This window comes from Amblyraja radiata, chromosome 9 (genome assembly GCF_010909765.2).
Source record: "Amblyraja radiata isolate CabotCenter1 chromosome 9, sAmbRad1.1.pri, whole genome shotgun sequence".
In the NCBI taxonomy this organism is placed as follows: domain Eukaryota; kingdom Metazoa; phylum Chordata; class Chondrichthyes; order Rajiformes; family Rajidae; genus Amblyraja; species Amblyraja radiata.
In genome coordinates, this window is record NC_045964.1 from 24534549 (window position 1) to 24557045 (window position 22497).

The following is a 22497-nucleotide window of genomic DNA, read 5'->3' on the forward strand; positions in this document are numbered from 1 at the left end:
GATGCCTGGACTCGTTTTTCACGGCATGAAATCACAGAGCTTTAAAATCTTCACGTAGTCACGCACGTGACTCCGAAGTAAAATAGTAAGATTAAACGAGAACTTACCAGTTTGAAGTTTGATCTTTATTTTATGAGGAGTAATGTTGAAGGATTACGTGCCCTCCGCTCCTAGCCCTCTATCATAAAGGTCAACTGGTATTATGGTTCTCTTATCTTACTATGTTCAGTTCAATAACTGTTGTCTGTGATTTCACACCGCTGCTTTGAAGATTGACACGCATGCGTACTGGCGGGGTCTTCACGTAATCCCTCAACGTTACTCCTCATAAAATAAAGATCAAACTTCAAACTGGTAAGTTCTCGTTTAATCTTACTATTCTCCAGGGATGCTGCCTGACCCGCTGAGTTACTCCAGCTTTTTGTGTCTATCTTTGGTTTAACCAAGCATCTGCAGATTCATCCTACATAAAATATTGCATGGTTGGGATGCAACATTTTACAGCTGACAGTTGAATGTAACGATTCAAATATTTTCTAAGCTGAAAATTGATGAACTACAATTATACACAAGATCTGAGAATAAGAATTAAAATACTGGTCAGTTACTTATTATCGAGTCCAAGACTCATAGGGCTATACCGCACGATGTCCGACTCTTTGTTCCAAATGTCCATGCGACCAAGTTGGCTTTGTAGACTAGTCTCATGTGCCTGTGACTATTAATAAGCCTAAGTATTTATGTGTTGTATGTGACTAAAATTATCACCATCTGATTATATAAAATTAAATTTGCTTTTCATGAGTGGCTCTCAGACGTGATTCACGAAACTATCTGATTCACCTGCTCATCCGTTGACCTGACACTTATCATGAAAATCATATAAATATTGAGGCAATGGAGCACATTATTCTATTATCTACAATGTAGATTCTACATAGCACAAGTCAGGAGTATTTTGAACCCTCTTTATTTGCATTGATGTGCCTTGCTCCAAGGTTACTGCTAAAACCCGGTTTCCTCCAGAGCAAAGCTACTGCTTTGCTGGTGTCACAAGCACAACGTCCACCGTAAGAAACAGTAGATGGAGTAGCCCACCCAGCCCCTTATGCCTGTTGTACCATTCAATAAGATCAAGACTGACCCTTTACATTAACGTCACTATCCTAAACTAACCCCATATTTATTTATTCCCATGATATCAAGTTCAAGTTCAAGTGAGTTTATTGTCATGTGTCCCTGATAGGACAATGACATTCTTGCTTTGCTTAGATAGATGCTTAGATCTAAAAATCTATTGATCTTTGAGTTGATTATATTAAACGACCAGCTCTTGGCTCAAAATATTTTTCAGCTCAGTCTTTGATGGTTTTAATTTGAGACTGAATACTCAAGTTCTGCACCCCCTGCCAAGGGAAACGTCGACTCTAAAGTCTTATGGAGAGGTCATACTCAATAACACATCCCTTGAATGAGTGAGTGTGTGAATGAATAAACATGGTAGTTGGAATGCTTGTGACGAAAAGGTACAGGCAAGCAACTCAGTTTAAGGTCAAAACTTTGCTGATCTAGCAAAGATTCAAATTGAGCCTGAGCTGTTGTTTCGGAAGTCAGATCAAGCAAATTGAATGAAGTTGCTATGTATGGCAGGGCCTAAGAATGATAGTTTAGCCACATATCAATTGTTAGAAGGGGTCAAGGAAAGAGCGTCAACGTCGCGGCCCTGTTTCCACCAATCATTCCACCACTACGCACAAGACGCCATTGTATGCAGATACCGAGAAGTGTGGTCAGCTCTGGCTGAACAATTTCTAAACGTGTGATTTGGACTCAATAAGAAGCTGTTAGAAAACTTTGGGAATTGTATTAGGACATGGGAGAAGAAATTACTGGGAGAGATCATCTGGCTTCCACAATGGTAGCAGCTAAGAGGAATCTTGGTTGTGTTATTGTAATTTGAGGAGATTAATATATAACATGGGTTATTTAGAGTCTGTAATGCATGAAGCTAACTCACAGCTTATGTCACCTTTACTCAGACTGAGTCTTTCAAGCCACACGCACCACCTTGATACGCAGCTTGTATTAGTATAAGAAATTACATTATGCTAGAGTTTGGTAATTTTCATTCATCTCCCATTGTAAAAGGTTAACACAAAAACACCGGTTAACAACTGTTAGGGAGTAGTTATTAAAAGGATAATTGTTATGAGCAAGAACAAAATGTCAAATAACTTCCATTACAAATAGTAGTTACAAGCATGTTTGGTTGTGAGATCATTGTATACAAGGACCACTCTCTGTCTGAACAGTAGCTGCCTGACATTCATTTAAGACAAGGCCTGAAAATTACCACCATATACATTCAAATTCTTTGAAATACATGTTCTTTTACATGAGGGTACACAAAAATGCTGGAGAAACTCAGCGGGTGTAGCAGCATCTATGGAGCGAAGGAAATAGGCAACGTTTCGGGCCGAAACCCTTCTTCAGACTGATGGGGGGTGGCGGGGAGAAGAAGGTAAAAGGGAGGAGGAGGAGCCCGAGGGCTGAGAGATGGGAGGAGACAGCCCGAGGGCTGAGGAAGGGGAGGAGACGGCAAGGGCTAACAAAATTGGGAGAATTCAATGTTCATGCTCGCAGGATGCAGACTCCCCAAGCGGAATATGAGGAATTAAATTATTTTACATGAGCATGTGTGTTTGTTCTGTAGTGGGACAGAACAAATATGACATGACTGCAGCATTCTTACTGTTAGAAATTTCAGAGGAGTTACACTATAGAGATACAGTGCGGAAACGGGCCCTTCGGTCCATCGAGTCCACGCTGACCAGCGATCCCCATACACGAGCACTAGCCTACATACTAGGGACAATTCACCATTTTACCGACGCCAATTAACCTAAAATCCTGTAGGTCTTTGGAGTTTTGGGAGGAAACTAGTGCACCTAAAGGAAACCCATGGGATCACAGGGAGAACATACAATATATGTACAGTCAACACCCGTAGCCAGGATCGAACTCAGTTCTCTGGCACGGTAAGACAGCAACTCTACTGCTGTGCCACTCTAGTAATATATTTAATATGATTGTACTGTGTTTGATGCGATGGGGCACATTGCATACAGTGGTCATATGGCTCTTTAGGTTCATGGTGATTGTGAATATGGCTCCAGTGTCACATTGCCTATATAAATAGAACACAAATCATCAGATATTCTATGTTAGGTCTGAAGTATAAATAACCCATTATAGCACACTTATGTCTGAAAGAATTAGGAGCAATTTTTTTGTGCCAAGATATTTACCATCTTATTCTTACCCAAATTACTGTCTTGTAGTGAACATTTTTCAAGTTGAGTCAGTGGTTGGATTCTTTTTTAAATGTCATGAAATGTGAGTAAAATATTTGTCAGCAACTCGTACATGTTGCAGTGTTTAGAGTCAAAACAGTTATGTCAAGAATAATCATTTCTGATTAATTGTTTCAAAGAATGAATGGTAGAATATATTTTTTTACTGGAAGATATATGCACTAATTCTTGTCTTAATAAATCATAAACATAAATGATATGCTGAAATATTATAACAAAATTTGTTTAATTAAGGAATTTTGGAAGTAATTATAACAGATAGATCATTTGAAAAGGATTTTGAAGTTGTCTCAATTTACAAAGCATAATATCATGAGTATTTTTGAAGTTTTCAGTTTGATTTCAAAACTAAGATTGTTCTCTGGTGCTTATAATATTCAGAGGAGCATTGTACAAGTGTATAAAGAACTAAAAGCGTCTGATTAGGTAGTTAAAAGCAGCAGGTGAAAGGACACTCTCCATCTCCTTTGTTGCTAGTTTCCCAGCTACTCTCACTTTCACAGGGTCCAACATTGCCTCTTCATTCACTCCTCTCTCCATCTCAGGAGACAAGTTAGTGACCAAAATTTGTGGCAATGCTGGACTCCCCCTGGTATTGTGACAAAACTCTCTCGCCTTGTTTTTTGTAAGGATTCCATTCCATTCTCCCAGTTCATCCAGCTCTGATATTTGTTTTGATGATACATTCTCCACATCTGTGCTTTTAAGATGTTCTTTTCCCAGTCGATGAGGAGGTGCTGCCAGATCCTGAAATTCCTATGAACTCAATCCTAATTTCTGATATATTGCCATAATCTACTATCTTATTGTTTGGAAAAAACAATTGTTCGGCGTTTGGCTCTCCTGAATATATTAGTACCTTTAAACTATCAGGGGCTCATTTCCCATGCTCCCTTTAAAATTCATTTGGGCCCCATTCACAGAGTCCTTTTAAACTCAGTGGACTCCATTCTTTTACTCTTTTTGAACTAACCAGGTCCCTTTTCATAAGCTCCTTTTAAACTCATCACGGCCCTGTTTCCTTGATCTGTGACATTCAACAAGGTCTCATTCCCATATTCTTTCTACACTCATTGCGGCTCAGTTTCCCACAATCCATTTAAACTCATCCTAGTTCACTGGAAAATGTTTTATGCTATTAGTGAACAACAAAAAAAAATTAAACATATGCTGTGGTATTAATAGGAATAGCGATCAATAATGTTCAATACTCAGGATATGGTATCTTAGTAGTTACGTTACTGGGCTAGCAAACAGTTTTGGATGGGGGACCTAGAGTCAGTTCAAATCCCTCCATGGCAGCTGGGAATTTTTAATTCATGCAATGGGATTAATCTGGATGTTTTTAAAGGGGGACACCCTGGTAGAGTTGCTATCTCACAATGCCTGAAACCAGAATACAAACCTGACCTCTGGTGCTCTCTGTGTGGAGTTTGCATGTTCTCCCTGTGACTGCCTGGGTTTCCTTTAGGTGCTCCTGTTTCCTCTCATAACCCAAAGAGTTTGTAAGTTAATTGGCCTCTATTAATTGTCCCTAATGTGTACGAAATAGATGCGAAAGTGGGAGAACATAATACAAATGTGATTGGGTGATCGATGATCAGTGTGAACTTGATGTATTGAATCCATCTTTAGCTTATACATGTTTGGGGGGATAGTCCACAGTTATCTCTTCAGCATATAAAAGGCATGCTCAATTGGGTTCAGATCGGGTGATTGACTTGGCCACTCAAGAATTTACAATTTTTTAGCTTTGATAAACTGTTGCTTTAGCAGTATGTTTGGGATCATTGTCTTGCTGTCGAATGAACCGCCAGCCAATGAGTTTTGAAGCATTTGTTTGAACTTGAGCAGGTAGGATGTCTATACACTTCAGAATTCATGATGCTACTATCATCAGCAGCTGTATCATCAATGCAGATAAGTGAGCCAGTACTTTCAAGATGAGGTAGTATGCTTTTTTCCAGAACTGTGGTTGCTCTTTTAAGTACTTATTGGCAAACTGTAACCTGGCCATCCTATTTTTGTGGCTAACCAGTGGGTTGCATCTTGCAGTGTAGCCTCTGTATTTCTGTTCATGAAGTCTTCTGCAGACAGTGGTCATTGACAAATCCACACCTGACTCATGAAGAGTGTTTCTGATCTGTCGGACGTGTTTAGGGATTTTTCTTTGTTATAGAGAGAATTCTGAAATCAACTGTGGAGGTCTTCCTTGGCCTGCGAGTCCCTTTGCGATTAGTAAGCTCACCACTTCCTTCTTAATGATGTTCCAAACAGTTGATTTTGGTAAGCCTAACGTTTGGCTAATGTCTCCAACACTGATTCTTGTTTCTCAGTCTCATAATGGCTTTTTTGACTTGCATTGGCACAACTTTGGTCGTCATGTTGATAAACAACAATAAAAGTTTCCAAAGGTGATGGAAAGACTAGGTGCTGAGAGCTCTCTCATACCTGCATTAAGGAGGCAATTAAACACACCTGAGCAATTACAAACACCTGTGAAACCATGTGTGCCAAACATTATGGTGCCCTGAAATGGGGTGGACTATGTATAAACACAGCTGGATTGCAATATTGTTAGCGGTACAGTGGGTCGAGGATACCAGGCCTTTTAGGACAGTTATTTGTTCAGATTCAAGTTTAGCAATAAAGAGTTTACAGCACAGCCATTCAGACAGACCAGACATTTTGATTGAAATACAACAAACACTATTCAGAATTCAAATGATGGGGCTTACAGTCATATTTTTATGGGTACCAGCACACATTGGCATTAGAGGAAACGAAATGGCATATAAGGTAGCAAAAGAGGTAACAAAAAGAAGTAAGATTAATTTAAGTATTAACATAGGTAAAACTGAAATCAAAGACATTATTAAGCAAAGACTGAAGGAAAGATGGCAAAAGCAATGGGAGGAAGAACGGAAAGGACGGTGGTTCTACAGAGTCCAGAGGAAAGTGGGAGAAATGAGATGTGCAGGAAAAAACAGAAAAGAGGAGACAGTAATTTCAAGAATCAGATTTGGACACACTGGTCTGAACAGTACACTTTTTATAATAGGCAAGCATAATACAGGCAGATGTGAATACTGTGGGCAAGAAGAGACAATAGAGCATGTCATTATACATTGTGAGGTATGAGGAAGAAAGAAGACAAATGAGTGAACGATTCAGAAAAGAAAAAGTACAATTTGATGTAATAGATATTTTACAAAAGAATTCATATAAGTGCTATCAAATCCTAATGCTTTTTCTCAGGGTAACCAATTTGTTTGGAAAGATATAGGTTATTAGTATATAAGTTATAATGTTATTTGATCCACACTCCATACCAGTTGGTGGCGGTAATGCACTAAAAAGTTGTTTGCCAACCGCCAAAAAAAACTACATAGAAGAAGTAAACACAGCTGTAATTTCTACATGATGAAACCAGAATGTATAAAAATGGCCTTTATTAAAATCTGACAATGTGAACTTTAACCGCATTTGATTTATTCTATTACAAATCTCAAATTGTGGGGTACAGAGGCAAATAAATAAATGATGGGTCTTTGTCCCAAACATTATGGAGGGCACTGTAATTAAAAAGGCAAAGAGCAGAAAGATACAGGTATAATGCTGGTAAGTGGGGTATAGATTTTTTAAAAAGCTCAGTTTGAATGTGGTGGGCTGAAGAGCATGATTGTCTGACTTTATGGCACAAGTTTGTAAGTGAGCAGAGATTATCCATAAAGGGTCAAAAAACAAAATTTACTAAAAGGCCTACATTTTTGTTTTATAGGTTGGGAGGAACAGTATCTGCATACAAGATAGTACCTGATGAGGTTGATGAAATCAAGGTAAGTGACAATTTTAATTCGGTTTTGTAGGTCTGTTCTTGATTTTGGTCGATTCCGGCATATTCCAACTTAAGAGACTTGTATAGACTCTAAAGACTAGTCAACACCAACTATTATTTTGCTGCAAATTGAGCAGTCCACTGTAAAAGTGGCTGACATGAATTAATAAGCTGAATAGCAGCTCATTCATTTTCCTTTTGACATTACTGCATTCAATTCACTGAGGTTTTTAGTAATGTGCATGGCTCTGCAGCTTTACATTTACTGTTTCATGGGCTATTTTTACATGATAACGACCCATTACAACATCGAGGTGTGGCGGCCTTTCAGTTTCTTTACATGGCATTTCAACACCTTCATAGTTTAGAAGGATGAGGGGGCATCTTATAGAAACATATACAATTACAAAAGGACTGGACAAACTAGATGCAGGAAAAATGTTCCCAGTTGGGCGAGTCCAGAACCAGGGGCCACAGTCTTAGGATAAAGGGGAAGCCATTTAAGACTGAGGTGAGAAAAAACTTTTTCACCTAGAGAGTTGTGAATTTGTTGAATTCCCTGCCACAGAGGGCAGTGGAGGCCAAGTCACTGGATGGATTTAAGAAAGAGTTAGATAGAGCTCTAGGGGCTAGTGGAATCAAGGGATATGGGGAGGGCAGGCACGGGTTATTGATTGGGGACGATCAGCCATGATCACAATGAATGGCGGTGCTGGCTCGAAGGGCCGAATGGCCTCCTCCTGCACCTATTTTCTATGTTTCAATAAGAAATTTACTAGCTGTCATTCTTAGACGTGCACTCTGCTGTTTGATACCAATTGCTGCAATATTAGCAGATATCATATCTGATTGTGAAGACATTATTTTATCAAAAGATAACATAGTCAATATGATTCATAGGTTTATGAGTTTTCAAGTCATAGGAGCAGAATTGGGTCATTGGGCCCATTGAGTCTACTGTCATTCAATCATGGCTGATCTATCTTTCCCTCTCAACCCTATTCTCATGCCTTCTCCCTGTAATCTTTGATGCCTTTACTAATCAAGAATCTATGATTGATAACTCGCTCATCTTTGATGCTGATGTTAATTATTGCATTCTTTTCTTTCTTTTAACATCTTTTTATTAATTTTTTTTCAAAAGCAAAAAAAAAAAAAAATAATGATAAACATAACAGTGATATTGATACATAGGGACCGGGATTACATTAATAACAAGTATAACCTAAGTATGCCCAGTGTCAAAATATACATTGAGTATAGATCTCCCGGTGTCTATGTAAATATAGTTAAGTGTTTAAAAGAGAACTTGTCTATATAAAAACAAAAAGATAAAAATAAAAAAAAATAAAAAGAGAGAAAAAAGAGAAAACCAAAATCCCCTAAACAATAAAAAGCAAAACAAAATGTGGGCTGCAAAGAATTTCAACAATTTAAGTCCCTGTTTGTCGTCAAGTCCGTTCCACCGTATGAAGGTAAAATAATTATTATAACGGTTGGAGAGGGGACAATTTATATTGTGTGAAAATGTTGAATAAAGCTTCCCCAAGTCCTATCGAATTTAACCAAGGGTTCAACAATGTCACTCCTAATTGTTTTTAAGTTTAAACATGATATCGTTTCAGAGTACCAATGGAGTGTGGTAAGAGGATTAGAGCCTTTCCATTTAAATCAAATAGATCTTCTGGCAATGAATGTAGTAAAAGCAATCAGCCGATGGGCGGAACGGGACAGATGAGTAGAATCTAACATTGGTAGGCCAAAAATTGCAGTAATAGGATGAGGCTGTAAATCAATACCTAAAACTACAGAAATAGTATCAAAAATCTATTTCCAATATTTTTCCAAAAGTGGGCAGGACCAAAACACATGGGTCAGTGAGGCCACTTCAGAATTACATCTGTCACAGGTAGGATTTATATGGCCACAAAAACGAGCTAACTTATCTTTTGACGTATGAGCTCTGTGAACCACCTTGAATTGTATCAGAGCGTGTCTTGCACACATTGAAGAAGTATTAACTAATTGGAGAATCCTCTCCCATTTCTCTATAGGTAGAGAAATTTGAAGTTCACTTTCCCTGTCATTCTTAATTTTATCAAATGTATCTATTTGTAATTTCAAAATCAACTCATAAATAGTCGTTATTAAACCTTTCTGATAAGGGTTCAAATGTAACATTTTTCCAAGATTTTGGTTTGATGTGGTAACGGAAAAGAGGGTAGAGTAGCCTTCAAAAAATGTCTGTGATCAGGTCTCCCGAGGCTGCGTGCTTCAGGAGAGTCCAAATTTCAATTCGGACAGTCGGGGCTCACCAGTGTAGCGGCACCATACGTGGTGAATAAAGGTGAGACGTCAGGCCGGTTCAAAGAGTCATTTATTCAGTGGTGACACGTTAGGTGGTGCGCTAACTATAATACAATGTTGCTGTAGCTGAGCGAGGTTGTTATCTCGGGCTCAGCTACCTGTCGACTCCTCAAGGTCTCGCGGTGAGAGACCTTTAGTACCAGGACACTCCCTCTAGCCCATGACGTCACGTGCCCGCCCTTGTATCTCCTGACGAGGGTTCGAGCATGAGTGGCCCGTGTTTAGGACGCCACACTGGCCATAATTCAAAATTTGTTTGTTTAATGGAAAAAGCTCACTCTTACTAAGATTTAGTTTATAACCAGTAGTGCTACTATTGCAGGAATAGATTTCTCTGGGTTAGAGATAAATAATAACAGATCATCTGCATAAAGAGATAGCTTATGTGTCTTATTCTCATGAACTATACCAAAAATATTAGGGAATTCCCTAATAGCTGTGCCCAAAGGTTCCCAAGCGAAATTAAACAATAAAGGGCTTAAAGGACAGATCTGTCTAGTACCTCGAAAGAGCCTGAAAAAAGGGGATCTCTGATTATTGGTAAATACAGAAGCTTGCGGTATATGATATATCAGCTTGATCCAAGAGATAAATTTTGGACCAATCTTAAATTTTTCAAGTGTATTGAATAAGTATTCCCATACTATTCTATGAAATGCCTTCTCGGCATCAAGTGAAATGACACATTCTGGAGTTTTATTTGACGCTGTATATGCAATATTCATTAATCTCCAAACGTTAAAGTATGAGTAACGAATTTTAATAAAACTGTTGATCTTCAGAAATAATTTGCGGTAAAATATTTGCCAATCTCATAGCTAATATTTTTGAAAGAATTTTGGAATCTACATTTAACGGTGATATAGGTCTATATGATGTCACTTCAGTAGGGTCTTTATCTTTTTTAAGAATTAAAGAAATAGATGCTTCATAAAAGGATTGTGGTATATTCATTATAAAGGCTTCTTTAAAAACCTTGCATAGCCAGGGGGACAGTAAACTTGAAAAATACTTTTAAAATACTGTAAACCCATGTAAACTGGGAGCTTTACTAGAATTCATCGAAGGGATTGCTTTCTGTATTTCTTCCTCCGTGATGGGTTCATCTACCAACAGAGACTCATTATGTGGTAAATTTGGCAAGTTCAGTTTCTTTAAAAACTCATGCATTATATTGGAATCAGTAGGAAATTCTGATTGGTATAGGGAGGTATAAAATTCCTGAAAGGATTTATTAATTTCATCATGATCTAGTCAATGTACCATCCCGTTTACTCACTTTAATAATCTGACATTTGGCTGACACAGGTTTCAACTGATTGGCAAGTAATTTGCCAGATTCATCACCATGTATATAAAATTGACTTTTGGTTTTAAGTAGCTGATTCTCAATCAGTGATACTAATAACAAATTGTGTCATTTGAAGTTCAACTATTCTTATAGAGCTCTAAACTAGAAGCTTTTGAATATTTGTTATCAATTTCTTTATTCTCATCAGCCAATATACCTATTTCATTTTTAGTTAGTTTTTTAATCCCTCGGAGTATGAAATAATTTGCCAACGAATATATGCCTTAAAAGCATCCCAGACTACACCATTGGATATTTCTTCAGTAGAGTTTGTTAAGAAGAAGAAGGCAATCTGATCTTTAATAAAATTAACAACATTTAGATCTTGAAGCAAAGTAGCATTAAATGGCCATTGTTTAGCACTAAACTTGGAATCAGGTAGTTTGATTGATAGTTTCAATGGTGCATGATCAGAAATAGCAATTGCATCATACTCACATGCAGTGACCAATGAAACTAGCCGATAATCTATTATAAATATCAATCCTAGAATAACTATGATATACATGAGAAAAAAAAGAAAATTCTTTGTCATTTGGGTGTAGGAATCTCCAGACTTCTAACATTCCAGAGTCAAGTAAAAAAGAATTGATAAAACTAGCGGATTTATTTGGAAGCGCCTGATCAGATGCAGATCTGTCCATCGAGGGGTTCAAACAACAGTTAAAATATCCACCCATTATCAAAAGATGTTCATTTAAATTAGGAAAGGATGCGATTAATTGTTCAAAAAACTCAGGGTGATCAATATTAGGTGCATAAACATTCACCATAACAACTTTTTGGTTATGAAGAACACCAGTGATCATCAAAAATCTACCATATGGATCAGAAATTGTTTCATAATGAACAAACGAGATTGAGGAGTCAATAAAAAGAGACTCCTCTCACTTTCGCCTGTGAATTTGAATGAAACTGCTGTCCTCTCCAAAACTTAAAGAATCGTTGATTGTCATCTTTCCTTACATGAGTTTCCTGAACAAAGATAATCTGAGCATTTAGTCTACGAAGAACTTAAAAAAAAAAAAAATTCCTCTTAATGGGATGGTTCAGACCATTAACATTCCATGAAAGGAAGTTAATAACTTTATCCATATTGTTTGTAAAAATCATGTGGAATGTAAAGAGTTAATTTCGTAGACCATAGCAATACTGGAAGGAGAAAAATCTAAGGCGGAGCCAGAAGTGACGATATTTTTGTAGTACAAATTGTGCCCAGATAGAAAATACTAAACTAAAAGCAAAAGTTGTCCCCCCCCCCCCACCCATGCAAAGCCCGAAACTGACCAGTAGACAATCGGTACGCTACCTAACCCCTCCCCTACCCCCCATCTCTTCTAATGACAGCTCCAAACGTCAAAAAAAGGTATATTTACCCCTCAATAGCCAAAACAAATTAATATTATGGTTAAAAAGTACGTGCAAACTGTGAAAAACAAGAACTGCTTCACCTTGTTTGTCTAAAGACAGGGGGGGAAATCCTTCGGAGGACATTTTAAAAGTGGAAGAGCTTACAAAGAAGATCTTAAAAGTTAATATATAATACCATTACATTAAATTAACAGTCTTAGAGAACGTAAAAGTTATGGTTTGATGTCATCATACTAAAATTCGACAAAGTAATTGGAAAATAAATCATCTGATTAAATTCTTAATCATTTACAGAACGATATATTGTCAAAATAGGAACAATAAATCTCCAATTGTAACTCAGTCGGCTATCAGTAACTCCCCGTCGCGGCTTCACCCCCATTAGCCTCCAGAAAGCTGGAAGCTTCTTGCGGATTGTTAAAAAATCGGCTGTTACCATTAGGGAGTCGTATACGCAGTCTAGCTGGGTAGAGCAAGGCAGGGCGCAGCTGTTTCTTAAACAAATCAGACATTACATTATGGAAAGGCATTCTCAATCCCATAAGCTCACAGCTGTAATCAGGAACAAACTGAAACTTGCATCCTTCAAATTCAACCATGCCCAACTTTTTTGCTGCTCGGAGGATATTCTCCTTCATCTGCAGAAAGAGAAACCGAACAATCAGATGTCTCTGTTTATCTTTGAGACCAGTTTTCTTCCCGACCCTGTGCGCGTTATCCAATATTGGAAGATTTTCATACTGCTCGATGTTGAAAGTCTCCTTTATTATTTTAGAGACATATTTTATAACATTGTCCCCTTCATGACCTTCAGGCAAACCAACAATTCACAGATTCAGTCGACGGCTTCTGTTTTCCAGATCCATATTTTGAGTCTTGTATTGCTTTAGTGCCCGAGTATTTTCAGTCATTTTCTGTTCCAGTGTTTCAATCTTCAAATCTCTTTCCTGACCCAAGATTCGCAAGTTATCAATTTGTTCCTTCTGTTTACGAGATTCTTCTTGTATCATAATCAGCTTCTTGAACTTCCTTCAATTTGCTCGAAATTCCTTTCATCATTTCTTCCAAACCGCAGAATCTTGTGTTCATTTCTCCGTTCATTTTCGATATTGCTTCTAAGGTACTGGAGTCAGAAGCTGCGCCTTCACCACGCTCCTTCCTTGGAGAATTTTTTTTTGCTCTTGCCTCCAACCTTTACACGGTTGAAACTTATAAAAGTGTTATCAACACTTTAAAAAAGGTTAAACCGTGTCTTGAAATCAAGTAATAACAAGTAAGATTGAAAGAGTGGTAAGCAAGGAGTTAAAAGTTAAGGGAGCAAACGATGTATAACCTCACAGCATGCCGCAACTAGAGAGAGTCTCGCATTATTTTCTAAAGTACTTTGATACATGACAACCTGAAGAATAAATAATTTGGTTTGAACAGCACAGTAGGGGTGAAAGAACATGAAATTCATAAAATCTAAGGCATGGAAGACAATCCCCAAAATTAGACCCCAAAATGTGTTTATTTTCCTCAATTGCCCTATCGATGATTATCTTTCAAGAATGTAGCAATACCCCATTTTGAAAATTATTTTTGGATCTGTCGCTCCCATCCTATAAAGCACATCACAAAAACTCACTGTTAAAAATACTGCTCTCTATTGCCAATTATGTGAGATCTCTACCCCGGTTACTGATGCAGCTGACATTAAAAATAACTTATTGCTTTGTCAAACCACTTCATAATTTTGATCACTCATTAAATCTTCCCTTTGGCTTTTGCCCTGTAAAGTGAACAATTCCAGCTCTGTCCTCTCCACATAACTGATCCTTCAATATTAATACCGTAAATCATCTCTACTCCGAATCTAAGACAATGTAAGACATCATGAAGTCCATGGAGAGGCTGGTGATCACTCACCTGCGACTCCTGTTTGAACCCCTACCTGGACCCCCTGCAGTTCTCTTACCAAACAATGGTTGGGGTGGAGGACGCCATCATCCACCTGCTCCATCGTTCCAATGCTTATCTGGATAAGCCGGGAAACACCGTGAGAGTAATGTTCTCCAGTGCTTTTAACACCTTCCGACCTGCACTGCAAGGGAGCAAATTGACAAAGATGCAGGTGGATGCTTCATTGATGTCCGAGATCACCAACTACCTGACTGGCTGACCACAGTATGTCAGGCTACAGACATGGTAGTAAGCAACACGGGCCCCACAAGGGACGGTCCTCTCTCCCTTCCTATTCACCATCTACACCTCGGACTTCAGATACAACTCTGACTCCTGCCACCTGCAGAAGTTTTCAGATGACTCTGCAAATGTTGGCTCATCAGTGAGAGGAGGGTAGCTAAATACAGAGCTGTAGTCAACAACTTTGTTGAGTGGTGCGTGCTGAGTTACGTGCAGCTCAACACCGACAAGACTGAGTTAGTGGTGGAATTTAGGAGGGGAGGAATACCCCTGTGCCCTGTTTCCAACAAGGGTGTGGATGTGCAGTTTACCAATCCATTCAAGTACCTTGGAGTTTACCTGGACAGTAAACTGGACTGGTCCAGGAACACTGAGGCACTGTAAAAGAAGGGACAGAGCCATCTGTACTTTCTGAGGAGGCTCCGCTCTTTCAACGTCTGCAGTAAGATGCTGCAGATGTTCAATCAATCGATGGTGGCCAGTGCCATCTTCTTCACTGTCGTGTGCTGGGGCAGCAGGGCGAAGGCCGTTTGGCAACAGAATTAACAAGCTCATCAGGAAGGCTGGTTCTATCCTGGGTGTGGAGTTGGATTCATGAGAGGTGGTCTTGAAGGGAAGGATGCTCCTCAAACTGCAGAGCATCTTGGACAATACAGCTCATCCCCTCCATGACATACTGGTAAACCTTCAACAACCTGCACCTGCAGCAACAGACTGGTTCTACCAAGATGCAGCACAGAACACTGCAGAAGATCCTTTTTCCCTGTGGCTATCAAACTGTACAACTCCTTCCCCCTTCTGTCGTGGGGTAGACTGACTCCCCTTCCCCCCCCCCCGCCCCCCCCCCCAAAATCTTTGCACATCCCCAATCCTGGACTTTCCACTCGGCACTTTGATTTTGTGTTTCATGTATCTTGTTGTGTTTTATGACTGTTGGCAGACCAATTTCCCTCCTGGTACAAATAAAGTTCTATCATATTGTATCGTAAGACCTTGCCATCCTTCCTAGTGTATGGTGTACTGAATTGGACATGATACTCCAGCTGCACAATGTTTTCTCTCGAGTGAATGTAATAAACATCTCATAAATTACTTAAGTGCACATGGCTTACCTTAGATAATGACATTTCTGATCTCCATTTTCAGAACAATGAGTTGGCAATTTACACTGAGTTAGCAACATTTTTGATTGAGTATTTAAAAAATACAAATATGTTTTGGCAACCTTTGTTCACTTTGGCAGAAATACTGGCTGCCCTGACTAGCACTGGAAATTAAGGAATAAGGTGGAAAATTGACACAATTAAGTTATTTATCAATTTAAAAAAATAAATAGGTGCAAATTAATGACAGAACTAAATCTCGGCAGCTCTTGGAACATTGAGAAATACTGCTGTCAGTATATTGCATATTTTTCTGCCGGGTTTCACCAGAATATAATGAATGAAACACTTACTGTTAAGTAAGACCATATTTTGCCGAAAATACATTTGCCTTCGCAGAATTAAGTTTATTAAAGTTTCATAATTGAGCTGCTTTTCACCATTTCCACAAAGCTATTAATGCTTCCATCTAAAGACCAAAAAAGGGAAGATAATTTTGCTTCCACATTAATAGGCTTCTGCACAACCCTAATGCTGATTCTCTTGGGGTTTAACATGTTTTTTGAAATGTTGATGACTGCCACAATTATACTTAATTTTTGTAAACCAGAATGAATTTGAATGGATTGTGTGAAGCTGCGCCTCAATGAGTGTAGAAAGAATGTGGGAATGAGACCTTGTTGAGTGTTGCAGAACAAAGGAGTTTAAAAGGAGATTATGAGTTAGTTCAAAAGGAGTGCAGGAATGGAGCTCACTGAGTTTAACAGAACCTTGGGAATGGGGCCCAAAGTGAGATTGAAGGGAGCATGGGAAATGGACCCCTGATGGTTTAAAGGTACAAATATAAATTCAGGTGAGCCAGACGCTGAACAATTGGGTTTTCCAAACAATAAGACCGTGGATTACTGCATTACTTCAGAAATTATGATTGACTTCTTAGGAATTTCAGGATCTGGCAAATCCTCATTCGGCTGGAAAAGGAAGGTCTTACTTTGAATGAATAACAAAATTATCAAGATGATAGGGCATTGGCAATGTCCCTCAAGCCTGTTTTCTCATTCAAGGACATTATGGTGGACAGAAAGCCTCATGTGATACTGCCATTGTTCCATATTCCTTCAGAATTAGTAGGGGTTTACCTAAAATTGGAGAATTCAGTGTGCATACAGTTGGGTTGGAAGCTACCCAAGTGGAATATGAGGTACAGTTCCTCCAGCCCCCCCACCCCAACTCAACCTAACCTAACACAACCCAACGGTATGAACATTGAATTCTCCAAATTTGGATTACAACTCACCTGCTCCACCCCTACCACCCCCCCCCACCACCTCATCTTCCCTGTGACCTGCCTAGATGCATAGCCATTTCCCCAACTAACCTGCCCCCCTTTCCATTTTCCCCTTGCCTCTTTTTTCTCCCCCCTTTCCTTTCACTTGCCCCCATTCTTTCCCCTTGCCCCTTTCTTTCCCCTGTCCCCTGCCTCCTATCCTCTTTCCGCTTTCACCCGTCCCCTGTCCCTGTTCCCCACCTATATTCCTTGCTCTACTGCAATTTATACCTATTCTCTTCCTTCTCACAGCCTTTTGTCTTCTTTTCATCACTGGCCTTTGTCCACTCATCTGGAAATCACGTCCCCTCCCCGCCCACTTACCTAGATCCACCTATCACTTGTCAGGGCTGGTCCCACCCTCACCTATTTTCTCAGCTTTCTCTCACCCATTACAATTGGACTGAAAACATCTCCTATATATGTCTTCCAGAGATGCTGCCTGACCACTGAGTTACTCCAGCATTTTGTATCTCTTCTTTTTTCTTCTTTGCCGTGTAATTTTCTTATTTCAAATCTGTGCCAATATAAACAGCTTATTTCCGATTTATGAAAATTCTTTGCAATTTTGACTATCTGTGTTGAATCTCTCCTTCACGCATTCCTCTGGTCTGTCTATGTTACAAGCTTTTCATCTTCGGCACTAGTCTTGTACTTGCAGCATCCTCTCAAGCATTCTTCCTGTGATCACCAGAACTAGAAGCCTCTTAAATGGATTGTGGCAATTTGTAAAGATATAGAGTAAAGGTTTTCACTTTGTATAAATGTATCTATTAATAAAGTCCAAGCTCTGTATGATTTCATAATTGCATTCTCGATTTATGCGCAACTTTCCAAGGCTTCTGAATGCAAACACCAAGGTCTCTTGCCATCAGTTCAGTGCTTCCACACCTTAATATTTTTTTCCTTGAAATAGAATCCCAAATTTCCTGGAATTTTATGGTATTTCCTGAAATTTTCAAAAATGCTTCGTGCGTGCTATTTGTTGTTGTTGTTTTTCTTTCGCGGGCACACGTTAACAACACAAAGAAGAACAAAGCAAAACAGATCTATGTAATTACACCGTATCAGCCTGCTTCTGTTACTTACTTGTACAATGTTATGCAAGGCATTATGCACTGTGCACATATATGATGTAGCCTAGCCTGCATGGTATGCATATTATGTGTTCAGTGCAGTGTGTGCCTGGAATACAGTGTCACAAATAACTCAATACACCAATTGACTATGTTCACTTCGGTCTCTTTACTGGTCTTTGGTTGAGACTTTATGCAACATGCAGCTACCGTACAGTACATGTACAGGGAAACTAACTTTGGATTGTATGAAAGATGAACTGAAAATAATAATACATTTCATAACAACAATTTACTTGCAGAACTCAGCCATGAATTTCCTGCAAAGTTCAGATGCCTCTGCATTAGCTGCATTAGCCTGCATCCTGGCATGTAGTTTGAGCATGTCCTTGCAAGGATCCAATTATGCAGCTTGCTGTTGTCCTTTCTTTTGAAATGTTAGTTTTGTTAACAGCAGTTAACAAGCCCTCTTGTTTTAGATTTGTCCTGTGGTCATCCTTTATCAGTTTGAGTTGGCTGAAAACCCTTTCAATAGCAGCATTTGAGAAAGGAAATGACAGCAACGCACTGATTATTTTGCTCAAATTTGGGTGCACTTGGTTTCCACAGGCATCTTTCTGTGTGAATACTCCTCTCCAATACTCCTGTATTGACAAACTGCCATTCAAAGTGGGGTGTATGGAGTGTGTCCTCCATTCAGTGGCAACATCTTGAACTGATGCAACTTCCTTCAGGTATGGCAGTTTTTGGTACAATGGTGCCAAGGGTGGTATAGTCAGATTGTATGCTACTGCTGGGTCTAGACATCTCAGGAAATCCAGTTCCAGAAGATTGCTGAATCTGTGCTGGATCTGTTTCACACATTCCATGAGAAACGGCTACTACCAGGACTGGGTTCAGAGTCAGTCGTTCCCGCTCCCGCCCAGTGACGGGAGAATGGTCTCTCCGGACCACCGTCAGCGGACTCGCCAGGCTGACCGGCGGCGAGGCTCCGACGCCGCAGATGGAGGCAATGGACCGGGCGGGCAGACTCCGCAGCCCGGGCCCGGAGAAGCGGGCACTTTTCTTTCTCAAGTCATCCCGCTGGCCGGATTGGACCCCTTCGCGGGTAGTTTAACAGCCCTGATATAAAACAAGCGTGGAGCCATTGTGTCCGACTCTCCCTCCCCCAACGCAATATTCCATGGCCCCACTCACCCAGATCCGAGACGATGTAGTGAAAATGGTGATCTGATCCCGCCCGGGCCCACTGCGCACGCGTGGGGAAACAAAGTCATTTTGCGTCCCTACCGCGTCACTGGCGCCATTTTCAATTGTGACGCGGCTGATGGGCCTCCCCCAACTACGCAGGCGCGGATGGTCGTAAATATATATTTTTTCCCCAAATCATCACATGGGCCGGATGCGGAAATTTCCCGAAATTATTTTATTTCCCTAAAATTACCCGAAGACAACCAGAATTTCCCGAATTTCGGGTAATTTCCTTCAAATTGGAAACACTGCGTCAGTTTGAAATTGTGCCAATCTTCATCTTTCTTCATTCTTCCTTCCCATGTGCACCACCCTCAACAGTTTTTTTTGCAATATGTCTCCAACCATTTCACTTGTCTGTTGACGTCCTCCTGAAATGTTCCTTATTTGTTACTTTGCTGCGTACTACCTTTCTGAGTTTCATTCCATCATGAACTTTGCACAAGTTCTCCATGTCTATATCCAGTTCACTGATGTACGGCAAAAGATAGCAATGATCTAGTTATATCCAGTGCATAAAATTACATTCTTTCCTTCATCCTGAAGGGAAAAAAATGGTAGGCAATTTGGCACATACACCACCTCTGCCCCTTTAATCCCATAACTTTGAATTTCACTGTCTATTATTTGGTAGTTCTTCAGCTTTTGAAAGCCCGTGCATGCAATTGCCTAATAATCCCTTCTTTACTTCACCTGAAAACTAATGTTAGGTTTGGACTTTCACTATGATCTGCTGTGTTTTCTGGGCACTTTACTTACCTCGTTCATATGGAGTGGCACAGCAGTAGAGTTGCTGTATTACAATGCCAGAGACCCGAGTTCGATCATGACTATGGGTACAGAGCTTGTACGTTCTCTCTGTCACCCTGTGGGTTTTATCCGAGTGCTCCGGTTTCCTCTAACATTCCAAAGACGTGCAAGTTTGTAGTGTAATTGGCTTCTGTGAATTGACCCCAGTGTGTAGTATAGAACATAGTGTATGGGTAATCATTGGTCATCATGGACTCAGTGGGCCGAAAGGCCTGATTCCACGCTGCATCTCTAAACTAAAATAATATCAACAAGATTGGGGAAAATAAGCAGATATTGTGACTTCAGTGTGTGAAATCTTGGAAAGTCATTGCCACCGTAAATCCGTCTGATGACTGAAGGAATATGCAAGAGGTAAGGATGGTGGGATCATAAAATGCTGCCAGTAATTGTGAGTTTGTATATTTTCGTTACATATAATTATTTTGAATTGCAAAGGCTCAGCAGTGTGGAAGAGTAGGGTGTTTGTAATAGAACCTACTACCAGTTTTTATTAAAAAATGAAAGTTTGGATGAATTTATATAAAATCACGGTGCACCAATCTCCCATTCTTGAAGCCTTTTTTCCACCTCTTGCTACATGGGGTCATGATGTATCTCACCACCAAACCCCTCTTAATTGCTCATACATTTAATTGTTTCCATCATATTTGTCCACTTTGTACGAGTAAACAAGCAATTTTCTTTGTCTTCCACTATTGCTATTGATCGTCACACCCTTGTCTCTTTTATAGTGACTATATGCTGCACTGATTGTGTTCTAGAAAATACATTGCAGTATCCTCTCTGTCAGGATATTGAATTGTGAATTGCTATCCACATCTCTGATTCTCAGTGCAAACCTGACATCCCATAACTGTCCACTCATGACACACACATCATAAGAGATTTTTGATATTGTGATGAGTGAGAGCTGCGTGAGGGAAAGTGGGCATTTTGCCCCGTAGGTATTTACTCAGTGTACAGTAAATGAATGAGGGAAAGGAGTCACCAACTCCAATCCCTGGGTAGAACAACCTGGTCTGACAGTGAAAAGCAATTCAGAGCTGTAAAAAATGATTTATTTTTGGAGTTCAACAGCTTTGGTACCTGTCCCTAAGCCTTAATTACTTGAAGCTCACTTTCTGTCGTGAACTGTGTAAATTATTAATTTGGACAATTAATTTGGAAATGAAACTGGGCAGGTGGTGGAAATGTAGTTGGAGAACACTTTGAAAACAGTGATAATAATTCTGTAATTTTCAAGGCAGTTATGGGAAGGAATAAGTTTGGTCCTCGAGTTAAGTAACTTAGGGAGAGGCTGAATTTGATAGCATGAGAAAAGACCATGTGAAAACAGAATGGGAGTGGATACTCAGGTGTAAAACATCATCTTTGAAAGAGACAGACAAAATGCAGGAGTAACTCAGCGAGTCACGCAGCATCTCTGGAGAAAAGGAATAGGTGATGTTTCCAGTTGGTACCCTTCTTCAGACTGAAAGATTGAGAAGGCCAGTATGGACTTCTCCCTTCTTGAGGCCATCTGTTGCCGGCCCCGCTTTGTAAATGACATGGCACTAAAGAATGTTGATGAATGGAAAGTCCCAGAGGTCCAAGTACAGTTCCCTGAAAGTGACAACATAAGTAGACAGGGTGGCGAAGAAGACATATGACATCCTTGCCTTCCTAGGCTGTGGCATAGAATGTAAAAGTTGAGGAATTAAATTGCAACTTTACAATACACTGACTAGGCCACCAAGCTGTGGGAAAGATGTGGTAGCATCAGAGATTCATCAGGGTGTTACCTGAATTGGAGGATGTTATTTATGGGGAGAGATGGGATAAGCCAAACTTGGTTTACCTGAAGTAAAGGTGGCTGAAGAGTGACTTAATAGAAGTATATAGGATTATGAGAAGCATAAATCGTGTTGATAGTCAAATCTTTTTGTCATGGTTTGGTATAATACATAAGAGGTCTTAGGTTTATGAGAAAGGAGTTTTAGTTCAGTTTAGTTTAGAAATACAACATGGAAACAGGCCCTTTGCCTACCAAATCCCTGTTGAACCAAACACCCGTTCACACTAGTTATAGGTTATCAAACTTCTCATCCAGTCCCAACACAAGAGGTGCAATGGTACAGAGGCCACTTAACCTACAAGCCAACACGTGTTCAGGATGTGGGAGGAAACCAAAGCACATGGAAGAAACTGATACGGTCACAGGGAGAAGGTACAAACTCCAGCACCCAAGGTCAGGATTGAATCCGGGTGCTGCCTTGAAAGGGAATCTGAAAATATGTCCTTTGCATTGAGAGTTGCTTTTATCTGGAACATGCTGCCAGAGGAGGGGGTGGAAACGGGTGCAATTCCTACATTTGAGAGGCATTTGGACAGGTCCTTAAGTAGGCACAGCATTAATGGATACAGACCTAATGCAGGCAAATGGGATGAGTGTAAATGAGCAAA

At 39.8% G+C, this 22497-nt stretch overlaps 1 protein-coding gene across 12 annotated transcripts in view; it reads left to right on the top strand.

Annotated features, from left to right (window-relative positions):
* The window catches only part of gphn (gephyrin), a 458009-nt gene that overhangs the window by 201761 nt on the left and 233751 nt on the right, over positions 1–22497 (top strand). For all 12 annotated transcript variants that reach the window (XM_033026893.1, XM_033026894.1, XM_033026895.1 and 9 more), the window contains exon 3: positions 7156–7213. In XM_033026893.1, coding sequence (XP_032882784.1) covers positions 7156–7213 — 58 coding nt within the window. The remainder of the gene's footprint in view (positions 1–7155; positions 7214–22497) is intronic.